This window comes from Pollachius pollachius, assembly GCF_949987615.1.
Source record: "Pollachius pollachius genome assembly, chromosome: 4".
Classification (NCBI taxonomy): Eukaryota; Metazoa; Chordata; class Actinopteri; order Gadiformes; family Gadidae; genus Pollachius; species Pollachius pollachius.
Genome location: NC_136937.1, coordinates 1050949 through 1075861, shown reverse-complemented (window position 1 = coordinate 1075861; position 24913 = coordinate 1050949). Strand labels below are relative to the sequence as shown.

General features: G+C 49.4%; 2 protein-coding genes across 2 annotated transcripts in view; one reads left to right on the top strand and one right to left on the bottom strand.

Annotated features, from left to right (window-relative positions):
* The window catches only part of LOC307074693 (ankyrin repeat and BTB/POZ domain-containing protein 3-A-like), a 30747-nt gene extending 28070 nt beyond the window's left edge, over positions 1-2677 (bottom strand). Inside the window, 2 exon segments of the mRNA XM_079734961.1 lie at positions 1358-1621; positions 1624-2677. Coding sequence (XP_079591087.1) covers positions 1358-1621; positions 1624-2502 — 1143 coding nt within the window. The 5' untranslated portion in view covers positions 2503-2677.
* Positions 2678-4912: 2235 nt separating this feature from the next.
* cry1a (cryptochrome circadian regulator 1a) lies at positions 4913-22111 on the top strand. The gene is made up of 14 exons (XM_079734102.1): positions 4913-6132; positions 10785-10893; positions 11211-11353; positions 12062-12234; positions 12700-12788; positions 13572-13712; positions 13943-14254; positions 14847-14998; positions 15429-15631; positions 17271-17375; positions 18186-18287; positions 18846-18926; positions 19304-19402; positions 21413-22111. Exons 1-13 carry the CDS (start codon positions 5975-5977, stop codon positions 19396-19398), a joined length of 1863 nt encoding a protein of 620 aa, XP_079590228.1. The 5' UTR covers positions 4913-5974; the 3' UTR covers positions 19399-19402; positions 21413-22111.
* Positions 22112-24913: the final 2802 nt, after the last annotated feature.

Here is a 24913-nt window from a genome sequence, read left to right as displayed (position 1 = left end):
GAGAGAGAGAGAGGGAGAGGGAAGAGAGAAGAGAGAGAGAGAGGGAGAGAAGAGAGAGAGAGGGAGAGAGAGAGAGAGAGGGAGAGAGAGATGAGGGAAGACTAAGCGAGGGTGAGAGAGAGTGTAGGTATGTCTAAGACACACCTTACTCCACATCACAGGCCAGAGAGCGGACTCCCTACGGGTGTAGTAAACCAATAACAAGCTTCTACAGTAACCACACTTCATCTTCTGCAGCCATGTTGGTGCGTAGAGCTGCGGTGTGTGTGTGTGCGTGTGTGTGTGTGTATGTGTGTGATCTTCTCTCCATGCAATGTGTGTGTGTGTGTGTGTTATTGTGTGTGTGTGTGTGTGTGTGCGTGTGTGTGTGTATGTGTGTGTGTGCGTGCGTGTGTGCGTGCGTGCGTGCGTGTGTGTGCGTGTGTGTGTGTGTGTGTTTGTGCATGTGTGTGTGTGTGTGTGTGTGTGTGTGTGTGTGTGTGTGTGCATGCGTGTGGGTGCAGGTGTGCGCGCACATGGCTGCCTGTGTGGGTGTGCGTGTGTGCATGCATGTGCATGTCTGTGCATGTGTGCGTAGATGGCCGCCTGTGTGTGTGTGTGTGTGCGTGTGTGTGTGCGTGCGTGCGTGCGTGTGTGTGTGCGTGTGTGTGTGTGTAGGTGGTCCTGTGTGTGTGTTCGGTCTCCTCAGAACACCTGTTTGTTTGCCATGTTGTTTAGCCATAGCTCAAACCGAGAGGTGACTAACACAGACCCTCTGTGATCTGACATGATGCAGTCCCGACAGGGTACGATGCTGTAGGAGACACTGCAGCGACTCGTGACAGTAGATTCATGTGGGCTGTGACTGTGACGTCCTCGTGTGTAAAAGGCTGCATCTCAAATACCGAACGGACCAAGAGGAAACGAAAGAGGTGGAGCACACGGCTTCTCTGGAAACGTAAACCCCCGTCTCTAGCGCGAGAATTGTTTGTGTGTGTGTGTGTGTGTGTGGCAATACGGGATGGGATGTTATTAATTAAATAAATAAAAACGGTTGGTTTGTGGCAGTTAGGAGGGAATTTCCCCATCGGAATGATGACTTGTTGCCGTTGCGCACGAATTAATCAGTACAGTCACTATAATTCAAGGTAATTGGTCCGTTTGGGGTTGTAATTAAAATACAAATATGCCCATTATATACTCTTAAAACGACGAATCAAAGGACGACCAATCGTTCACCGCCAATTAGTTTACTTATGAAAACACAACTTGAAGTGACCATCCTGTGCGTAACACATTCTTATTTAATCCAAGTTAAGTTTCACTTTTCCGCCAGGTACCACGCAGACGCTCGGATCGCCCTTCTGCTATGCGGTACGCGCCAACTAATCCTAGGGTTTGGACACACACAGGGGATACCAGTAGAAGGACGAAGGCTTATACACCTCCAGGAGCGAGGAGGCGACACGGGCCAAACGACCACGCAAACAAGCGTCCGCTGCGCACTCGAATCTGCTGCCAGGCTCTCGGTCCGCGCCACAGCCTTTACGCACTCCTCCATGCCCCGATGCGCCCCCGCTGATTCCCTCACATATGGATATGGCTTTATTAGAGGTTCATTGATAGGAAGTGTGCCGCATTTCAACTTTTCTTACCACTTGAATTCTTCCCGCAGATGAGGTGCTGGCATGGCTGCAGCAACCCCCACATCTCCGAGTCGTTGTTGATTGCATGCTCCAGCGACTCCAGCGTGAGTTTGGGCACGCCGTTGTCCCTCTCCAGGAGCGCGCTGCGCTGCACGCGCGCAAACACCTCCCTGAACAGGATCTCCGTGCACGCGGCAAGGTAGATGGCCGCGTGTTCGTGGACCCTCAGCGCCACACGGCTCTCCACCATCCACCGGAAGAACTTCCCCACGGAGAACGCCAGGCCGCAGCGCGTCGACTTGCCGCGGCTGAACTTGTCCGCCGTGGTGCTCATGTTGTACAGGGAGAGCGCGCTCAGCGCGGCCGCCACGCAGTTAACGGAGATAGTCCACGAGAGCACCGCTCGCACCGCGCTCTGCACCTCGTGCTTGGTGCACTTGGCGTAGCGCAGGCTTAGCCGCTGCGCCTCGCGCGCCACCCTCACCAGAGCGCGGCTGATGAGCACTGACAGCTTGGCCAGCACCTCCCGGGAGGGGACGCCCATCGCCGGGTCCTCGTGCTTCCTGAGCGCGCCCTCCACCTCTCCGAGGCTCCATGGCACGTCCTCGAGCTCGGGGAGCTTGGCGCACAGACCGGACCACTCCGAGACATCCGTGTCCTCCGCCAGGACGGTGTTGACCGTGTCCAGGCTGTTCTGTCTGCTGTGCATGGATTCCGTCAGATGCCAGCAGTTGCCGCCATGCGAGTAGGACTGGTGGGTGTCGGAGCAACAGAGCGACACGCTGGAAGAGCGAACCGAGTCCGCGGCGCCACCATAACCCGAGTCCAGCGTCAAATCCTCCAGCGTCCGCACGACCGTCTTACCCTTGCCGGCCATAATCACTGCACCGCATACTGTAAAGGTATGCCTTTTTCTTTTTAAACGCCACAAAGTCGTTTAAAACGCGTTATTCCAGCCGGTCGGGTCGGGTTGGGTCGCGAACGCGCGTGCGGTATTTCCCCAGGTAAATGATCGCGATGGTTGGATGAGCGACCGACGTGGACGGGAGCCGCTCCTGTGACTGGACTGGGATGCGTAGTGCTTCTTGTGCCCACAACTTATTGCGCGTCACCCGAGCGCTCAACCCCCCTTCGCGTTATCCTACTGCATCGCGCGCGCTGTACAGAAGCGCGCGCCCCGCATGGGAGTCTCCGCGAGAGGTGGGGCCGTCATCATACAGGCTGCTGCCCGTCCGCAACAACATGGGTTAAAAAAAACTACTTAGGCTACTACCAACGGAATGTACACTCTGCATTTAGGACCACCTGTCGGTCCCAAACAAGGGGGTTTGGACGCATGGCCGATAACCTTCCGCTTATGGAATTACAGCATATTGTACCTTTTAAAATCGGAAAGCCGGAGTCACACATGCACGCGCGCGCAAACACAAGCACACACAGGCACACGGACACAAACGCGCGTGCGCACCCGCGCACGGCCTCCAGACTAATTTAATTGCAGGTAGGAAATGTCAATAGAGCTTGATCCGATGGATCAGGATTCACAAGCCACACCTCTTTCCCATTTGAATCAGTTTCAGGTGTGGTTTCGTTTTGTTTCAGGTCCCGGGGCCTCCGGGCTGCGGGGAGAAGGCGGAACCAGCCGAATGATCCGGGGCCAAACCCGATCAAATGAAGAGAGAAACGACCTTCATGGCGGAGCAGATAAAAAAACGTCTCAATTTTTAATTTGATTTGATTTATTTCTGGATCAGGACGCTAAAACAGAAATCCAAAGGATGACATGCAAAAGTAAAACACTTATTTCCAGCCTGGTCCTTCGAAATAGATAGAAACATGGTCCAGCGGTTTGTGTGTTTTCTTTCCTTTAAACCCTTAAGACACGGTCGGCGGGAGAGGAGAGACGGAGAGCGTGACGAGGCTGGATTCCGAGGCCACGCGGAGATGAACAGTTGGTTGCGGCGGGATGATTCATCACACACACACACACACACAAACACACACACACACTCACACAAATGCCCATGCAAATGCACACACACACACACACACACACACACACACACACACACACACACACACACACACACACACACACACACACACACACACACACACACAAGCACATACACTTACACACACACTGTTTGGGGCCCCTCGCTATTTCTTTACGTTGAATTATCGTCCCGGCGGAAATGTGTGGAAACAGAAAGATGGCCCCAATTTGTCGAAGCAGAATGTTGATACAAACAAAAGCAAAGGAAAACAAATAAGGCATTAAGGCCTACGTCTTTTTTTGAACATGAGGCCCACACACACACACGCACGCATGCACGTAGACACACACACACACACACACACACACACACACACACACACACATGCATGCTTACACGCAAATTTAAATCAGATGACTTGTGCTTACGCTATGTTGCATTTATCATTTCTCATTCTAATTACTCCCGCAAAGACATAATATTAGTTGCTTGGTAACAGCAACTTTTAAATAATAGTCAATACAAAGTTAGACCGTATAAGATTGGTGATTCTGACTGGTGATGCTGACTGGGAAGATTTCAGCATTCCATTACGCTTTCTTTTAGCATGCAATACAATATGCCGACATTTCGCTCATCATGTAGCCTATATCGTACAAAGACTTTGTAGTGGGTCTTTACACTGATCTGTAGTGAAACAAATCGTAAATGTTGTTCAAAGGTGTATTTTATTTTATTGATTTCCCAGAAAATACTGGCCTAGGTCAAGACTAACAGGTTAAGGATTCCGTGATACTATACCGCCACCGTATGGCCAACAGACGAAACACACACGCATTCAAGAATCAACAGCTTTTCGTTGCATAATAGCCTATAGCTGCCCGTTTATATAAGATTTTTGTGACACATCTTTTACACCTCCTGTAAATACAAACGGAGTTAAATTGTCATGATAGAAACACCAAATAGGCTACATCATTTATGCACTGTTAAACTAAAGTAATGATAACCCTATATGCATGCCTATTTACTATTAAAACGATCACTATTAACATCTGCGTTCTTAATAAAATAACGTGCCTCATAGGCCCATCCAAAGAAAAAAAAAAAATCCTATATTAGGCTATTATAAACATTATACATTATACATATCAATGTATACAATACATTACAATAACATTGCATAAACCATACACAGGAAAAAAATCAAGGTTTCTCTTAGATAAACGCACGCGCGCGCGCACACACAAACACGCACACACACGAGAACAACATTGCAGTTGCAGGGGTACACATGGTCGCCGCGATCATGCCGTGGTTCATGTGATCATCCGGGTATTTTCGCGGTGTTTACAGATTAGTGGGCGGGGCAAGTCGTGGGGCGTCAACTACAAACATAACAACTATCTAGAAATCACTTAAAATATTAAACGGAAAATCGATATTAATAAATGACAAAGGTGTTCATGTGATTGATATCACTTTATATCAAATATTTATTGTGAATATTATTGAATAAAGTCGGATTGTGGCGGGGAGCGTTGCAGAAACGTGACAACTCGGTAACGACGTCTGCGGTTTCGACCAATAGCGAAGCTCGAAGCCATGTGCGTCATGCTATGGGCGGAGTCAGGACGGATGTGGGCGAGTCGAGGTTCCGTTGCATAGACGGTGCGTGTCTCCACCAAATCTGAGATACGTACCCGAGCGTCAACACTGCCTTGGTGTACGACTCAGTAAGACTCATCGACGGCTGAGTAACTGCTCAGTTTTTTATCGGTAGACTTTAAACAATATTCTCCGGTCAATTGTATTGAAGGGCTTTCACTTCGAGGAGCTGACAGTCTTCCCACGGCGCGATACAGTTAATTCTTTAATTGCGTGGACGTGTCGTGCCAGATTTCTCCTATTTTGCGTGTAGCCGCGGTGCTAGTTATTGCAAGTTTATAGGGCATTGACAAACGTCACAGAGTATTTGTACGCTTTTTATCCACAATTTAGAAAAAACAAGTTATACAACAAGGCTGGGGACCGCCACACACGGTCCTAACGCCGGTCGAGTACCTGTGCACATCGCCGGAGAGCGAAGACTCTTGGACCAATGGTTCAGAAGTCACCAGTTTCTGAATTCTATGACATGATGGACAAGCTTTTATTAGAACAAGGTTAAAAATCGGCCTGTTGCTGTTGTTCAAGCAAGATCATCCCCAGGTTACGCTGTGGCCTTGATTTTACGCATTCTTTTCTCTTCGTTGACGGAAGCAAAGAAGATCGATCCACAAAACAGAGCAGACCTTTTGTTTATTTTTGAAATATAGACTCTTTATCCTAAAGCACTCGTCCGGTTGAGTGATGGTTGTGAACACCGTCCACTGGTTCAGGAAGGGCTTGCGGCTCCACGACAACCCGGCGCTCGAGGACTCCATCCAGGGAGCGGACACGGTGCGCTGCGTATACATCCTCGACCCCTGGTTCGCGGGCTCCTCCAACGTGGGGATCAGCAGGTGGAGGTGAGGCCCACAGACACAGCACACCCGCCGTCATCGCATTGGAGGCCGAATGCCATATGCGACTATAGACGCGGCTGGTTTATAGGTTTAGAGTTCGTTCATGCGTCCAACATGTCATTAACGTTAATGTTATCCAAAAAGTGACGTCAGTATTTCAGTCGCCGTCGTCCTCCCGTCTTGAGTGCTGAGCCCCATCCGTACAAACAGGGGTTTGTTTAAATCCCAACATTGCACATGTCGGTGAAGTAACTAACGTGTGTGTACTGTTTTGTATTTATTTGATATCATGTTACCAACTGCGCAACCAGACATGACGCACACCGCCGGAGTGGTCGAGTGTCTGACATGTGGGGATCGATGACATTTATAGTTGAGTTTTTAGATTAGAAGTGAAAAATGCAGAGTGGTCGAATCCGGATGACCTAATTACAACAATCACATCGAATCGACGGTTGAAGTGGGTCAGTGTGTTGGCCGAGAGGCGTCCCTCGCCAGGGCAATGTTTTGACCCACTTCTTCTTCCACGATAAGAAGAGACCCAGGTTGACCTTCCTGGCGGCCCTCTGTTAATAACGATGCGTAACAGAAGCCTCTGTTATGAATGGTCGCAGCAGCGGTCCCCGCTGAGAGACGCTCTGCATGAGGCCCCTGCTGGATGTGCGGTCATCGATTTTACATTTTAAGGTTTTTCCGGTTATAAAAAAAAAGGGCCGCACTTAAGCAGGATGACTCAATATGTCTATTTGTGTTTGGTACATTCACCACACGTACGTCATCCGCGACCCACTTCTCATGTGTTTTGATTATTCTCCTCTGTTCTCCGCAGTCGGTGAACCACCAACACTGTCTTTAACCAGCCTTTAGCTTTGCATACGTAATACACATTTGTTTTGTCTAGTAGTTACTACTTAACTATTATTTTTAGATATGCATTCATGAATTAGAAATAGGTGGTTTTCTTAGGATGGGTTACGCATGTTTAATGCCTTGCGTGTGTTTTTTTGCCACTCGTAGCCTACTAAGATGAGTATGTCTGGCGCTGCCACGGTGATGGATACTAACGCAGTGATGGACCTCAATAGAAATTAGGTTTTTTTAAGTGCAAGTGTTAGTTCTAAAAACGTAGCGGTACGAAATTGTACCTCCCTCAAGTCACAATAAATAATTAAATCACTGAATAACTAACAAAAAATCGAAAAAACAAATCGTATTCTGCATTTAAAGTAGTAGTTTTTTCTTCTTTAGGTTGCAAACCTAAGCAACAATCAGGGGTTTTAGTGACATCTTGTTTCTAGTCATCCCGGATTAAGCTGTGATTGTTAAGATAAAATCATCATTGAGTAATGAGTATTTGTATACCTGGACCAACAACTACCTCAGCCAATACAAATAGGCCTTCAGGTATTTCACCGTAGGGATCCCTTGCATGATGTTAGAAAATATTCAGAATCTGTCAGCCATAAATTACGTTACAATTACAATAACGTTACGGCCTGTGTTTGTAGATTACGAGTGCAGTGTTGTCACTGAAACCTGGTCAAAAACCGTTGCAGCATAAGTCCCTTCGACCCAAAACGACCGGAAAATAGGTTCTGGTTTGTGGAGAGAATCCTCGAGTTCTCCTTTAAGTGCTCAAATCGCTCTCACGTAAATACAATGAGAAAACCGCTGCGGGCACAGGTGGCCCCATCCTAAGAACCCTGATGGGTTTCCATAGCAACCGAAAAAATAACACTGCAGGTTGCTTATGTGTGTGAAGTGAAACCGGCCTTCTGGGTCGAAGGGATGAGACCGCAGCAGACCCCCGATGTGCAGATAGGGAATCGGACAGGGGGTCTGTGTCAGTCTGTGTGTATATGGACTCGTATTCAGTTCCACTACAAATAGAAACGCACAAATACGCTTGCATATGGAATAACAATAATAATAATTCATTCGTTTTCTATAGCGCTTTTCAGTGACCCAAAGACGCTTACATAAAACACGAAGAAGGAGATGATAATCAGGGGGGACAAGCGGAAGACAGCACGACAGAGAACAGAAGCAGGCGGAGTGTGATAGTAGATAGGGATAAGGGTGGTTATGGGTTGGGGAGGTCACAGGCTTGGGAGAAGAGGTAGGTTTTTAAACGGGATTTGAATACGCTCCCACGCTTCCCGTGAATTTGGGAAGCGTGGGAGAGCCGCGGACAGGTTGGGGGAGAGAGTTCCAGAGTCGGGGTGCTGCTCTTGAGAAGGCTCTGTCACCGAAGGTTTTAAGTTTGGATGGTCGGACAGTCAGAGTGAGAGTGGAGGAGGATCTGAGGGTTCGGGAGGGGCGATGGGGGATGAGGAGGTCAGACAGGTAGGGCGGGGCCAGGTGGTGGGGAGCTTTGAGAGTCAGGAGGAGGATTTTGAAGTTGATGCGTTGTTCGATGGGGAGCCAGTGGAGCGTGAAGAGAACAGGAGTGATGTGTTCACGAGACCGGGTGTGAGTGAGAAGGTGTGCAGCAGAGTTTTTGACCATTTGGAGTCTATGGAGGGAATGAGAGGTGATGCCAGGGAGGAGGGAGTAGCAGTAATCTAGACGGGACGAGATGAAGGCGTGGATAAGGGATTCAGCAGCAGGGGGGGACAGGCAGTGGCTGATTTTAAGGATTTAAAGGAAGGATGTAGTCGAAAGACTTTCGTTATATGCTCTATAGGACTCCATGAAGATTGCACCTGTGTTGTTCTGTGAAGTTCGTCAGAGTCGATGTGTGATAGTCAGATCTGGTAGCACCTTTCTGTAGCACCTTACTGAGGAGTACAGTAGTAGTCACACTGCTTAAATGGTAATGAAGGGGTGTGTGTGTGAGTGTGATGTACACTCTTTTTATGGATTCAGTGTGGATGCCAAAACGAGTTGAAGAGAGAGAACCTGGACTCAAATACAGGGGGCATGTGATGTACAAACTTATGTTCTCACTTTCAAGAACAAACTTGATAATGCAGCCTTGGCTTGTCTGTTGATTACTTTATCCATGTAATAAAATGGTTTGCCAAAAAAATCTATAACCAGGGTAATCATTTAATGCTTTCAGTGGGGAAAATAAAAAGTTGGATGATGAAGTGAAAATATAAAGTCTGAGCCCAACAAAGTGTATTTCTAAGGTTCGGAGAAGAAGGCGACAAAAAAACACAGTAAATTCAACCCAAACTGCATGAAAGCCGACCTGAAAAGTGAAAGCTTCACGGTAATGTATTTTGGAACAGGGCTAGGCTGAGCTAGTATGAGGCTAACGACACCAGACACCGGGGAACATTTAGCTGTTCCTCCTCGCCCGCGGGCCTGTAGCCTAGCACTCAGTGTGCTTTCTGCAGCGTTCAGAACATTTAGTGGCGGTCTGCCAAGGTTCCCTTTAGCAGGGCAGGAAAGGTAATCTGTGTGTGTGTGTGTCTGTGTGTGTGTGTGTGTGTGTGTGTGTGTGTGTGTGTGTGTGTGTGTGTGTGTGTGCGAGATAGCATTCAGGTCATACGCTTGGCTCTGCTATCAGGTATTACTAGCGTCATTAGCATCGTGCTTCAAACAGGTTGTGGCTCTCTGTCTGTCAGGTCCCAAAGCAGCTGGCCTCTTATTGCGTCATTCACGGTGTAACGGACCCTGCGATGTTTGCCATTTCGGTTGGAAGCGGTCCAACGTTCACTTGTTGCTATCGTTACATTTCCCTAATGAAAGTGTTGTATAAAGCAATGCTGTCGGATGTGTTGGCTTACACTTGAAAGTTATGTGAGGGTTCAGTCAGCGATTACGAGATTGCGAAACCATCAGCTCTTCTCCTTAAACTGGGAGAATATTGTGCCAGGATTTCTTGTTCTCTGCTGCCCCCTAGTGGCGGGCCCACGCAGCAACAGGCCACTGCTACTACTGATGCTACTGATGCTACTGCTGCTTATTGAACTATAGGTGACCCCTTTGCTCAGCTTACATAAGATAACCCTGCATAATGATTTTATAACAAGCTGAGTGTCCTAAGTGGTGGATCTGACAGCTGCTATATATACATGCAACAACCTTCTGCTCTTTTTTTTTATACAAGTATACACACATTATGACTTGAATGGTGGTTTAGCTCATCATTCCTGAAACTAGGGATGTGCATTTCTGGAAAAAAATTCACTTTCCTTGACAGCGGTCATTATATGCTTAACAACGTTGAATTATCAAAAAATTATTCTCCACCGGAAGTTGTGAAGGCCCATGCAAATGAACGGAGCGTTCAACAGCATTGAGAAGAGCCGTGTAATAAATAACGATAGTCACATTCATTATTCGATTTTCTACGTGACTCAGACTATTCGACTATTCGACAACCGTTCCAGCCCATCCCTACCTGAAACTACTTCTGAAAGGGCAGTTACATAAATGCTTTTACATGGCAAACTTTAGGGTTTCTTGGAAGTGAGGAGGTCTGTTCGGGATCTCATTGATCTGTTTAGAGTTTGGTCCAAGCTGAGACCTCAACGGTATGAATGAAGTTCTTCTAAGTGGTGTCCTGTCAAACACAAGGCAAAGCACACAATGATCCATTAGTGTACTCTCTTTCACAGCCTTACCGATAATTTCATATTTAGTGCTGATAACTGAATGCTATTGTTGCAGTTGTAAAGAGAAATACCCGCTGTGTGTTCCAGGTTCCTTCTGCAGAGTCTAGAGGACCTGGACGCCAGTCTGCGTAAACTCAACTCCAGGCTGTTTGTGATCAGAGGCCAGCCCACAGATGTCTTCCCCCGACTCTTCAAGGTAAGCCTGCCTTTGTTTGATAATCTTTCCGATTAATCCTACTATGATTTGGTTTGTAAGATGCATGTATACACCTTAGTCGGACTAAAATCGGACAGAATCGGGTTTCACATCGTCGGATTAAGACCCTAGATTATTCGATTGATAGTCGCATTAACGGGCGTGTAAACGTACCGACTGTCGTTCTTGCTGTCGTTGACGTCGTGGTGTTACGTCACGGGGTGTGAGTGACGTGGAGGTCAACGTGGGTTGTTACGCTTAGCCCTGCCCCCTCCACCTCCTGACCCCGGTTCTGGTTCCCCATTGGCTCTCCCCAGGAGTGGGAGATCAGCCGGCTGTCGTACGAGTACGACTCCGAGCCCTTCGGGAAGGAGCGCGACGCCGCCATCAAGAAGCTGGCCTCCGAGGCGGGGGTGGAGGTGACAGTGCGCATCTCGCACACGCTCTACGACCTCGACAAGTACGCCTCCCACCCCCAGCTGCGCTGTCTCCCCCCTCTTCGTCTCCCCCTCTTCGTCTTCCTCCTCCATGTATCGCCCAACAAAGTTCCTCATAGTCTTATATGTAAAAAATACAATATTAACATTTTTAACATTGAAATATATTTAACGAACATTAAAAGAAAAAAGAAAACACATGAATAGAACGGAAACTACGTCGAACCCTGACCTGTGTCCCTAACACATCACGTTCCTCCTCCTCCCACTCCTCCTCCTCCTCTCCTCCTCTCCTCCCCCTCCCCCTCCCCCTCCTCCTCCTCCTCCCCCTCCTCTCTTCCTCCTCTCCTCCCCCTCCCCCTCCTCTCCTCCTCCTCCTCCCCCTCCTCCTCTCCTCCTCCTCCCCCTCCCCCTCCTCCTCCTCCTCCCCCTCCTCTCTTCCTCCTCCTCCTCCCCCTCCTCTCCTCCTCCTCCTCTCCTCCTCCCCCTCCTCTCCTCTCCTCCTCCTCCCCCTCCCTCTCCTCCTCTCCTCCTCCCCCTCCTCTCCTCTCCTCCTCCTCCCCCTCCCTCTCCTCCTCCTCCTCCTCTCCTCCTCTCCTCCTCCTCCCCCTCCCTCTCCTCCTCTCCCCCTCCTCTCCTCCTCCTCCTCCTCTCCCCCTCCTCTCCTCCTCCTACCCCTCCTCCTCCCCCTCCTCCTCCTCCTCCTCTCCCCCTCCTCTTCTCCTCCTCAGGATCATAGATCTGAACGGCGGTCAGTCCCCCCTCACCTACAAGCGCTTCCAGACTCTGATCAGCCGCATGGCGCCGGTGGAGGTCCCGGCCGACAGCTCCACCTGGAAGTGCAGCACGCCGCTGGCAGACGACCACGACGACAAGTTCGGCGTCCCCTCCCTGGAGGAGCTGGGTGGGTGTAGACGCATGGCCCGCCTCCACCCTTCCTCCGTCTAGCTCCACCTGTGTAGAACTATACCCTACCTCCACCTGTAGAGATAGTCAACTACATCCACCCTCTAGCTCCACCTTTATAGAACTATACCGACCCCTCGACCTGTACAGATGTTTAACTACATCCACCCTCTAGCTCCACCCCTCCATTTCTATAGAGCTAAAGCCAAACCCCCCCCACCTCTTTAGTTGTTATCCCCGTCTCTGCAGTGTAAACAGTGTGTTTGTGTGTGAGTGTTATATGTGTTTATATTTATAAAGACAGAATGTTTTAATCTATGCATTTTTAATGAAAGACATTTCTTTGGCCTGAATTGTTTTTTTTAATCCATACATCAAAACAAAAAAAAGCTAAAAAATCTCAGCTGAGAACCGGCACATTGCCCAAACCCGAGTATGGCTAACGAGCTCCCGGTCGCTGCAGGGTTCGACACGGAGGGGCTCCCGTCTGCGGTGTGGCCCGGGGGGGAGACGGAGGCTCTGACCCGGCTGGAGCGGCACCTGGAGCGGAAGGTGAGCCCCCCTGGTTCTGCTGGAGCTCTCTCAGGGTCCCCCTCGCTGCCTTCTGGGCCGTTTCCTCGCCCTCTGAGGAACAGAGTCAACACTGTGGAATAGAACACAGACCATCCATTAGGGGCTAATGGTGGTACCATCTGTAGTGAAAAGCACATAGTAGCATCTGTTCATTTTAAATTAAATAAGTAAATATAAATACATTCAAAGGATGCTGTGGTACACTAGACTGGAAGCCATCAGGTTATTATAGAAACGATGCCAAGAAGTGGAAGCCATGGAAAACCCATTATGTTAACATCCAGGCTTTACATTATGTTAACAACCAGGCTTTACATTATGTTAACATCCAGGCTTCACATTATGTTAACATCCAGGCTTTACATTATGTTAACATCCCGTCTTTACATTATGTTAACATCCCGTCTTTACATTATGTTAACATCCCGTCTTTACATTACGTTAACATCTCGTCTTTACATTACGTTAACATCCCGTCTTTACATTACGTTAACATCCAGGCTTTACATTACGTTAACATCTCGTCTTCACATTATGTTAACATCCAGGCTTTACATTATGTTAACATCCCGTCTTTACATTACGTTAACATCTCGTCTTTACATTACGTTAACATCCCGTCTTTACATTACGTTAACATCCAGGCTTTACATTACGTTAACATCTCGTCTTTACATTATGTTAACATCCCGTCTTTACATTACGTTAACATCCAGTCCGCTGGTATCTTACGCCTCCGTTGTGTCTCTCCTGCTCTGCCAGGCGTGGGTGGCTAACTTTGAGCGCCCGCGGATGAACGCCAACTCCCTGCTGGCCAGCCCCACGGGCCTCAGCCCCTATCTACGCTTCGGCTGCCTCTCCTGCCGCCTCTTCTACTTCAAGCTCACCGACCTCTACCGCAAGGTAAGGCCCATCGTCACGACGATGAGTCACCACGACCGTGGGGTTGACGCACTCGGGGACACCTTCCTTGAGAAATGGTTTGTCTTCATTTGTTTGCACGGAAGAACCGCATCGAGAACTGGAATCAAGATATTCTCATTACTTATGATCAAAGTTGTTGAGTGAGGCGTTCTAGAATATCTCTAGAAACACTTCCACCTGGAGACTCACACCTCCTCCTCCCCCACCAGGTGAAGAAGAACAGCTCTCCCCCGCTGTCGCTGTACGGCCAGCTGCTGTGGCGGGAGTTCTTCTACACGGCCGCCACCAACAACCCGTCCTTCGACAAGATGGAGGGCAACCCGATCTGCATGCAGATCCCGTGGGACCGCAACGCCGAGGCGCTGGCCAAGTGGGCCGAGGGCCAGACGGGCTTCCCCTGGATCGACGCCATCATGACCCAGCTGCGGCAGGAGGGCTGGATCCACCACCTGGCGCGCCACGCCGTGGCCTGCTTCCTGACCCGCGGAGACCTCTGGGTCAGCTGGGAGGAGGGCATGAAGGTGAGGGGGGGGGGGAGGGGAGGAGGGCATGAAGGTGAGGGGGGGGGGGGGGGGGGAGGGGAAGAGGGCTGGAGGTAGCGCCGTCGCGGGGGCAGACTTAGACGAGATGATTCAGTGGCGATCCTTATGTCCTTATATGGGCCTTTTCTCATAAAAACTTTTTTTTTCATCACAGACGCCCGTGTTTCAGCACCCCATGCTAACCGGGGGGTGGGGGGGGGGGTGTTTCAGCGCAACAGGGGGGGTGTTTCAGCGTGCTAACAGGGGGTGTTTCAGCGTGCTAGCAGGGGGTGTTTCAGTGTGCTAGCAGGGGGCGGTGTTTCAGCGTGCTAACAGGGGCGGTGTTTCAGCGTGCTAACAGGGGCGGTGTTTCAGCGTGCTAACAGGGGCGGTGTTTCAGCGTGCTAGCAGGGGGCGGTGTTTCAGCGTGCTAACAGGGGCGGTGTTTCAGCGTGCTAACAGGGGCGGTGTTTCAGCGTGCTAGCAGGGGGCGGTGTTTCAGCGTGCTAGCAGGGGCGGTGTTTCAGCGTGCTAACAGGGGCGGTGTTTCAGCGCTACATGCTAACAGAGGGGGGTGCCGTCGCGTCCCCAGGTGTTCGAGGAGCTGCTGCTGGACGCTGACTGGAGCGTGAACGCAGGCAGCTGGATGTGGCTCTCCTGCAGCTCCTTCTTCCAGCAGTTCTTCCACTGCTACTGCCCCGTGGGCTTCGGCCGGAGGACCGACCCCAACGGAGACTACATCCGGTAGGCACGACGCCGTAGCCACGTTAGCCCTGTTAGCAGCGTAAGCCTAGTAAGCCGTGTTAGCCTAGTTGGCGGCGTTAGCCATGTGAGCCTATTTAGCCTGGTTAGCGATATATGTCACTGATCTGTCTGGCGGGAGGTTGGTTACCCACTGAGGCACAGCAGTCCTATATTTTTACTTTCCTGCAGCCTCTTATTGTTGAAGATATAGAAACATCCACATTGTTGAATGAAATCATCACCCGGACATCCATATATTCATACAACAGATTTAGGTTTGAAACCAGTTATTATTTATTAGTTATTAGCTAGTAAGATATCACAAAATCGATTCACAACAAAACGCAAAAAACAATAAAACGCAAGATTCTTAATCTTTCTGACCGCGGCTAATACGAATACTAATCGTCTCCTTAACCCCCCCTCTCAGGCGTTACCTTCCCATCCTGAAAGGCTTCCCGGCCAAGTACATCTACGACCCTTGGAACGCGCCGGAGAGCGTGCAGAAGGCGGCCAAGTGCATTGTGGGCGTGCACTACCCAAAGCCCATGGTGAACCACGCGGAGGCCAGCCGGCTCAACATCGAGCGCATGAAGCAGATCTACCAGCAGCTGTCCTGCTGCCGCGGCCTGGGTGAGGACCAGGTTTAGGACTAGGCTTAACAGGGTGAGGACCAGGTTTAGGACTAGGACTAACAGGGTGAGGACCAGGTTTAGGACTAGGACTAACAGGGTGAGGACCAGGTTTAGGACTAGGACTAACAGGGTGAGGACCAGGTTTAGGACTAGGACTAACAGGGTGAGGACCAGGTTTAGGACTAGGCTTAACAGGGTGAGGACCAGGTTTAGGACTAGGCTTAACAGGGTGAGGACCAGGCTTAGGACTAGGACTAACAGGGTGAGGACCAGGTTTAGGACTAGGACTAACAGGGTGAGGACCAGGTTTAGGACTAGGACTAACAGGGTGAGGACCAGGTTTAGGACTAGGATTAACAGGGTGAGGACCAGGTTTAGGACTAGGACTAACAGGGTGAGGACCAGGTTTAGGACTAGGACTAACAGGGTGAGGACCAGGTTTAGGACTAGGACTAACAGGGTGAGGACCAGGTTTAGGACTAGGACTAACAGGGTGAGGACCAGGCTTAGGACTAGGACTAACAGGGTGAGGACCAGGTTTAGGACTAGGACTAACAGGGTGAGGACCAGGTTTAGGACTAGGCTTAACAGGGTGAGGACCAGGTTTAGGACTAGGACTAACAGGGTGAGGACCAGGTTTAGGACTAGGACTAACAGGGTGAGGACCAGGTTTAGGACTAGGACTAACAGGGTGAGGACCAGGTTTAGGACTAGGACTAACAGGGTGAGGACCAGGTTTAGGACTAGGACTAACAGGGTGAGGACCAGGTTTAGGACTAGGACTAACAGGGTGAGGACCAGGTTTAGGACTAGGACTAACAGGGTGAGGACCAGGTTTAGGACTAGGCTTAACAGGGTGAGGACCAGGTTTAGGACTAGGACTAACAGGGTGAGGACCAGGTTTAGGACTAGGACTAACAGGGTGAGGACCAGGTTTAGGACTAGGACTAACAGGGTGAGGACCAGGTTTAGGACTAGGCTTAACAGGGTGAGGACCAGGTTTAGGACTAGGACTAACAGGGTGAGGACCAGGTTTAGGACTAGGACTAACAGGGTGAGGACTAGCTCTAGCTCTAACAGGGTGAGGACTAGCTCTAACAGGGTGAGGACTAGCTGTAGCTCTAACAGGGTGAGGACTAGCTCTAGCTCTAACAGGGTGAGGACTAGCTCTAGCTCTAACAGGGTGAGGACTAGCTCTAGCTCTAACAGCGTGAGGACTGGCTCTAGCTCTAACAGGGTGAGGACTAGCTCTAGCTCTAACAGGGTGAGGACTAGCTCTAACTCTAACAGCGTGAGGACTAGCTCTAGCTCTAACAGGGTGAGGACTAGCTCTAGCTCTAACAGGGTGAGGACTAGCTCTTGCTCTAACAGGGTGAGGACTACCTCTAGCTCTAACAGGGTGAGGACTAGCTCTAGCTCTAACAGGGTGAGGACTAGCTCTAGCTCTAACAGGGTGAGGACTAGCTCTAGCTCTAACAGCGTGAGGACTGGCTCTAGCTCTAACAGGGTGAGGACTAGCTCTAGCTCTAACAGGGTGAGGACTAGCTCTAGCTCTAACAGGGTGAGGACTAGCTCTAGCTCTAGCGTGTGCGCGTGTTTAGTGTTTAGTGTTATTAACCCTCCCCTCCTCCCCCCAGGCCTGCTGGCTGCGGTTCCGTCCAGCGCCACCGGGGGCAGCGAGGCGGCGTCCGGCCTGCTGGGGTTCACCATGGAGGGGGCCCACGGAGCCAGCACCCCCTCCGGTACGTCAGCCCCCCCGCTGGGTTTACTGGGTTTACTGGTTCCCCCCCGACTTCCCTCGATGGTTATCAGAGAGAAGCTTTGGTACACTCCTACACACTGGGCGTTGTTAGATATTAAAAGGGCCGTATCGTACCCCCAGGTGGGAGTGGGATTAGCCTTACAAGCCGTTCTCAAAATCTGCCCCATATGACATCACTAGGGGGCGTGTCCACCTAGATCTGTGCTGCATAGATGAGCAACGTTTACTTCAGTCCACTGGGTAGGCTGGTGGACTGATCTATCCAGCGCAGATCTAGGTGGACACGCCCCCTAGTGATGTAATATGGGGCAGACTTTCAAAATGGCTTGTAAGGCTAATCCCACTCACACCTGGTGGTACGATACGTCCCCTTTAATTACCTGCTAAAGGCCCTCCATTGAATGTACTGTAAATGTAAAATAAAACAAATACTGATATTTAATTCTTGGGTATTTAAAAACGTAGTTCAACACCATCTCGGCGTCCTCTTTGTGGTACGACACTTTTCCAACATAATTTAGTAATCTAGTATGCTTGGTAATATTAAATTCTATCGTTCTATATTATAATGTACTCATTGTAAGTCGCTTTGTATGGAAGAGTGTAAACATTGAGCTGTGAGTCCATCGGTCGGTCCAGCCTCCGACCGGATGTTTTTGACCTCAATACAGAACACACAAACCCATTCAGATATCAGAGGTCGTTCTCTGTCCTGTTTACTCTGAGGGGGGGGGGGCAGCTGTCTGTGTGCATGTATCCAGAGATGGACCGTTTCCGTTCTGTCTCCTAGGTTACCAGAGTGCGGCGACCCCCTCCCAGGGCGACTGGCAGGGTGCTGTGATGACGTACTCCCAAGACGAGGCCCAGAGCACATTGGGCCCCCAGCAGACAGGTGGGGGGGTCACACTGCAGGCCTCATGGCCCACTGCGCGCACAGTGACACACTTTCAATGAACCTCAGCCCAGCCTCGGTGGAACATGTTGGCCACCGCTCATGGCGCTATATAACCGGCCTACTTCCTGCCCTTTATTCCCGCCATGGGTTCCTTTATACAACGGGATGAGTGGTCCCAGGAAAATTGGATTGAGGGAAGTGGGCCATGAATGGATTCATGGGGCTGTTGTGTCATCTATGGGTGCAGTACTGACTGCTCTCTCTCTCTCTCTCTCTGTCTCTCTCTCTCTGTCTCTCTCTCTCTGTCTCTTTGTCTTTCTCTCTCTCTCTCTCTGTCTCTCTGTCTCTCTCTCGCTCTCACTCTTGCTCTCTCTCTCTGTCTGTCTGTCTGTCTGTCCATCTGTCTCTCAATTAAATTAAATTTAAAAAGCTTTATTGGCATGACTATTGTGGTAAACAAACATAACATACAGAGGTACATATAGAAATAATAGTAACATTTTGAAAATGAAATGAATTTCTCTCTCTCTCTCTCTCTCTCACCCCCACCCCTAGCTCCTGGATATTCGCCACCAGGCAACAGCTTGATGTATTACCCTCTGGGCAACCAGCCCACACCCCCTGCAGTGACGCAAGGTAGGACCCCTTGCTTGGAAACTAGCCCAATATTATGATTTAGTATTATTATTAGTATTGTGACCGACTATATTAATAAGGGAGCAGGATAGTCTAGTGGTGGTTGGGGTGTTTGACTGCCAGCTGATAGATTCTTGGTTCTAAATGCGATGCCATCTGCATTGGCATCCTAGCAGGGGGCTCGAATAATCATCAAATAATTCACCGTTCGTTGCCTTGGGTGGAAGGGAAGTGGTGGATGAGTCATTGGGAGACGAACAGGCTAACACTGAATTTTAACTATAATTATTTGAATGTATAATTATTGATCCTGAGTATGTTTTTACCAGTCTGATGTTATCATGGCCGTTCTAATGGCTGTCCCCGTGCCCCCCCAGGAGTCAGGAACCCCCTGCAGACCAGTGGGAAGCGCCACAGTGAGGACCACGGCACCGGGACCAGCTCCAAGGTCCAGCGGCCGTGCAGCCACTGAACAGGTGTGTTCAGTGGGAGGGGGGGGGGGGGGGGGGGGAGTCATCGGCCCGCCTGACCCCACCGTAACCACGGGTTACGGTCGTTTACCGGGAGGGGTCGAGAGAACCTCGTAATCGTTCCCTTTGTTGGCAAACGGCAGTTTGGGTAGAGGCCGCGTGCGGTTACAGCAATATGCCGATTTGGGTTATTGTTTGACCGATAAAGGGCCACATTATTGTTTTATCTAAAACGGGCTTTGTTATTAATTTATCTATAATGGGCTTTGTTATTAATTTATCTCTAAAGGGCTTTGTTATTCATTTCTCTATGAAGGGCTTTGGTATTAATTTATCTATAGCAGGCTTTGTTATTAATTTATCTATAGCAGGCTTTGTTATTAATTTATCTATAGCAGGCTTTGTTATTAGTTTATCTATAGCAGGCTTTGTTATTAATTTATCTATAAAGGGCTTTGTTATTCATTTATCTATAAAGGGCTTTGTTATTCATTTATCTATAAAGGGCTTTGTTATTCATTTATCTTTGAAGGGCTTTGGTATTAATTGACCTGTAAAGGGCTTTGTTATTGTTTTATTTATAAAGGGCTATGATGTGGTTTGATATATGAAGAGCTATAATATTGTTTGATCCTTGGGCTACGATGTGGTTTGTTCCCAAACCCAGATGAAATCAAAGAAACACCACATGTTTGAATCGAACGAAAGAGTGAAAATTAAGAGTCTGTTTTACGATTGTGAATCCGTAATAAAACAACCGCTAAACAGCCAACAGTCAATCGGAAATATGTTACGTCGTATCCGTTTTAGTTTACATCTGAGGGTATCAAGCTAACGTCTCTCTCTCCCTCTCCCCTCTCCCTCCCTCCCTCCCTCCCCTCTCCCCTCTCCCCTCCCCTCTCCCCTCTCCCTCCCTCCCTCCCTCTCCCCTCTCCCTCCCTCCCTCCCTCCCTCCCTCTCCCCTCCTCTCCCTCCCTCCCTCTCTCTCTCCTTCTCTCTCTCTCTCCCTCCCTCCCTCCCTCCCTCCCTCCCTCCCTCCCTCCCTCTCCCCTCTCCATCCCTCTCCCCTCTCCCTCTCCCTCCCTCTCCCCTCTCCCTCTCCCCTCTCCCCTCTCCCTCTCCCTCCCTCCCTCCCTCCCTCTCCCCTCTCCATCCCTCTCCCCTCTCCCTCCCTCCCTCCCTCCCTCCCTCTCCCCTCTCCATCCCTCTCCCTCTCCCTCCCTCTCCCCTCTCCCTCCCTCCCTCCCTCCCTCTCCCCTCTCCATCCCTCTCCCCTCTCCATCCCTCTCCCCTCCTCTCCCCTCCCCTCTCCCCTCTCCCTCCCTCCCTCCCTCTCCTCTCCCTCCCTCTCCTCTCCCTCCCTCTCTCCTCTCCCTCCCCCCTCTCCCTTTCTCCCTCCCTCTCCCCTCCCTCCCTCTCCCCTCTCCCTCTCCCCTCTCCCTCCCTCCCTCCCTCCCTCCCTCCCTCCCTCCCTCTCCCCTCTCCATCCCTCTCCCCTCTCCCCTCTCCCTCTCCCCTCCTCTCCCCTCCCCTCTCCCTCCCTCCCTCCCTCCCTCCCTCCCTCCCTCTCCCCGCTCCCCCCTCCCTCCCTCTCCTCTCCCTCCCTCTCCTCTCCCTCCCTCTCCCCTCTCCCTCCCCCCTCTCCCTTTCTCCCTCCCTCTCCCCTCCCCTCTCCCCTCTCCCTCCCTCCCTCCCTCCCTCCCTCTCCCCTCTCCCTCCCTCTCCTCTCCCTCCCTCTCCCCTCTCCCTCTCCCTCCCTCCCTCCCTCTCCCTCCCTCCCTCCCTCCCTCCCTCTCCCCTCTCCCCTCTCCCTCCCTCTCCCCTATCCCTCCCTCCCTCCCTCCCTCCCTCTCCCCTCTCCCTCCCTCCCTCCCTCTCCCCTCTCCCTCCCTCTCCCCTCCCTCTCCCCTCTCCCTCCCTCCCTCCCTCACTCCCCCTCCCCTCTCCCCTCTCCCTCCCTCCCTCTCCTCTCTCCCTGCCTCCCTCCCTCCCTCCCCCTCCCCTCTCCCTCCACAGGAGTGTCATCAGCCGTGACCCCCACGCTGCACGTTGTCCTTAATGAAGAGGCAGACATGGCCCCCCGTTGGCAGCTCTTAAGAGTCTGATTGATTTTCCTACACGTCTCAAAGCACGCAGTGTGGGAGTCCCACACTAAGGCGCTCATCCCCCAAAAGCGACCGGCCCCCAGAACCAACAACCGGCTCCACATCAACCCTGAATGGTCACCTTGTGGTCGGGGCACACCTATTTATGTTTATGAAAAAGGAGCGTTGCTCATTTCCACATTGCATACAATTTTTTACATATGTGATATTGTGTGTGTTTTCTCTTTGTTCTTGTGTCGCCATAGATCCACTGATATATTTTTGATATTTCAAAAGAATGAATAATAATAACGGTGGATTTGATTTTGTTGTGGGCAATTTAAATTCCCTCCATCCCCTTCTCATCCTTAACCACAGACCCCAGATGTATTGTCAGGACAAATATCAGTTGTATGAATATCTGTCGCTGACCATCATGCTTTTGTCCTTGTAAATAGTTAATAAAAGAAATGTGTACTGAATATATTTTATACAAGTATGGAATGAAGAAAAAATATTTTCATGTTGTTCATTTTTGTGTAGTCAATAACTGTATCACTGGATAGTAGTGCTTCAATTCTTGTTCTTTCTTAATGTATTGTTTAATAAAACAATTGTTAAATATACAAAATGTCCCAAGCCTGGTCTTTAAAACTGAATTGAAGAGACAGAGTTAACATGCTATTCATTCAATTGTAATCCATTGATAAATAGATTGGATTAAATGTTAGCTAATTTAATATATTTCTTAGTTACGCAAAATGCTGCACCTGTCTGTGCAGACTGTTGTACGTTTACGTACAATACCGGCTCCGGCTGTTGCATGGCAAAAACAACACCATCTTGTATGGCACTGGTTATATAGAGGACACGTGCTGTTGACAGAAGGCGCTTTGCCGCACCGTCATCAGCTGTTGCTCCTCTTTCCGGTTCAGTGGCAACGTGAGAAGGCTGTAAACACCGGTTATGTAACCTCCCGCCCCCACCAGGCGCGTGGACTCGCGATTGGCCCAAACGAGAATTGATTGAGTGGTTTAATTAAGTGTTTCCTCGTTCCCGTCTGGAGCTTTCCGCTCACAGCCAATCACGGGCTGTTCGTCCTCATTAGTTCCGAGTTGGTTCACCTCTGTCGCCACACCCACAGCGACATTAATGTGCGCTAGTTTGCTTGGACTACCTTACTGATTTTGTGATTAGCTTAAGCTTAATTAAGGGAGTATAGTTGAAATCTTTTTTTTTAATATGTATAAATACTTGCTTTTTCGTGTTTTCGTTTACTTTTTGACTCCTGCACCCGGACAAATGTGGCCGCTTACGAGGGAGCTTCAACGAGGACCACCGCAGTGAGTTCGCTGACCCAAGCTTCATTGGGCCGCTGTATGTTGCTGTCTTGATCTAATCTGCCGCTCCACATACATACGCTGTTACAGTAAAGACTATGTATCGCTTATCTTTTCCCTTAACATGTCTCTCCTCCTCCTTTTAGGCGCCCGAGACGAGATTTATTTGAGATGCGGGGGGCCCCCCTTTGGGGCCCCCCGCAGAAGACGGGTAGCCGGGGAATAGGGAGGACGAACTCTGTGAAGTATTTGTCTGGGGCCCGCGGTCAGCGGTGCTCTTCTGGTCCAGCGTTTTGCAGTCGATATCGATCCCGGTCTGACCCCACCGTTTCCTTTTGTACCTCGTCTGGTACATCCCCACTGTGCTGCCTTGTGCCATGGAGTTGTTGTTGTTGTGCACCCGCAGCACTTTGTTGTAGTCCAGCCTTGCTAACTTAAGTCAAGAGATGTCACCATGACCGTTCTGGTCCAACACTCCTGGTGTCTGGTATGATGTGCTAGGACAACGCCAGCTTGTGGTGACTCATGTAGCCTGCGGTTCCTCAGTTGTTGAGCACACGAATAGGCGAGTGAAGGGAGAAGTATACTATCTATCAACCCAAGGTTCTGGCGCATACGCTACCAACAATTCGAATGTTTGAGTGCATCATGAGGGGCTTTGCATTCCGACTGGTAGTTTGCAACGGTAGTTTGGTAGACTGTTTTTTCCACTTCACCGCTGTGAACTTTAAATTTGTACTTTTAATACTGCACATACTTGCTTGTCTTAAGATTGTGGCAACCCTAAAACGGTTCACCGTCAAATTTTGCTGCTTTTCTGCAGTAGTTTCACTTATACATTTTTAGATTTAATTTTATCTGGAGTTTGTAATAACAAAGACAATTCAGTTTAGCACCTTTTTCAGTAGGTATAAACTAATTGGTTAGCCTAATGTATTCACCGTTGGATCAGGACTCTACCAGAACCATCTTGCCATCGTGAGTAATTATTACACACATTTTTACCAATTGTTTACAGAAACTCTAAATGCTTAATCATGACCAGTTTTCCCGTGTACATTATTATTATTATTATTATTATTATTATTATTATTCAGACTGGCGAGATGGGTCATTTATATAATTTAAACCAACATTTTAGATGACTGCTTTAAATTGAATGTTTTTCCAATCTGGGATTAATGTGCTTTATATTAAGAGCAATATCTTGGATGTTTAACTAGTTGCCCTATAGCGATGTAATGCTTGGTTGTTCCCATCCTCTCCTGAAGTCTATAGTCTACTCTCAAATCACGATGTAGTGGCCTGAGTTGAACAGTAGATGGTACTGTGGGGCGTTCTTTCGTTATCCGAATTCTCTTGAAATGTTCTCGCTCATTTTTCTTCTTTCCATCCAGATGGTTGTTCAACGCTGAGCTCCCTGCTGCGAGAGATCTGGGGCAGATCCCCAGAATGGCCTGGGTCAACAGTGTATCAGTTGTAACGATGGTTTTAAGTTATACTTGTTGGACTGCGAAACTCTTGTATTGACGTTGATAGTCTGCGGATGAATCTTCCCCCTACAGGGTATTGAGGAAGGAACGAAGATGCTGTACTCCTCTACCGGCCTCATTGACCTGTTTTTGAACTTTGAACCGTGGCAATCCCAATGTCTTGACGTCTGCTACTTCACAAATATATATATTTTTTTTCTAATTAGATTTTGATCTTTGACTGTTCATAATTAAACTTTCTTAACCTCACCAGGAGTGCACTATGCCTTAAGACTCTGTTTAGAGAATACAGGAATCCCAATAGCTCCATGCTCGCTACAAATTTGATTTTAATCTGCAATAAACTGAGCCCAAGTTCAACCAATTAAATAAAACAATTAAGTCTTGCATTTGAAGAGCCTGTTTGCCCAGTAATTCCCACTCTAATAACCGGGCCCTGACAAAGCAGCACTAAAAGTTCACGTTTTGTAACGAGTGCTTAATTTGTATTTCCAACAATTGCGACAAGTAAATAAGATATATTGAGATAAAAACTATTGGCCCATGTATCACCATGGTTATATTGTGCCATTTGGTATTTATTCAGTGGTAGATTGGACT

What these genes read in the sequence shown, in the direction of transcription:
- cry1a (XM_079734102.1), top strand. Translation starts at nt 5,975, where the DNA reads ATGGTTGTGAACACCGTCCACTGGTTCAGGAAGGGCTTGCGGCTCCAC. An exon ending in TCTTCCCCCGACTCTTCAAG is followed by an intron (nt 10,894 to 11,210) that starts GTAAGCCTGCCT and finishes GGCTCTCCCCAG; the next exon opens with GAGTGGGAGATCAGCCGGCT. An exon ending in ACCCCCTGCAGTGACGCAAG is followed by an intron (nt 18,927 to 19,303) that starts GTAGGACCCCTT and finishes GTGCCCCCCCAG; the next exon opens with GAGTCAGGAACCCCCTGCAG.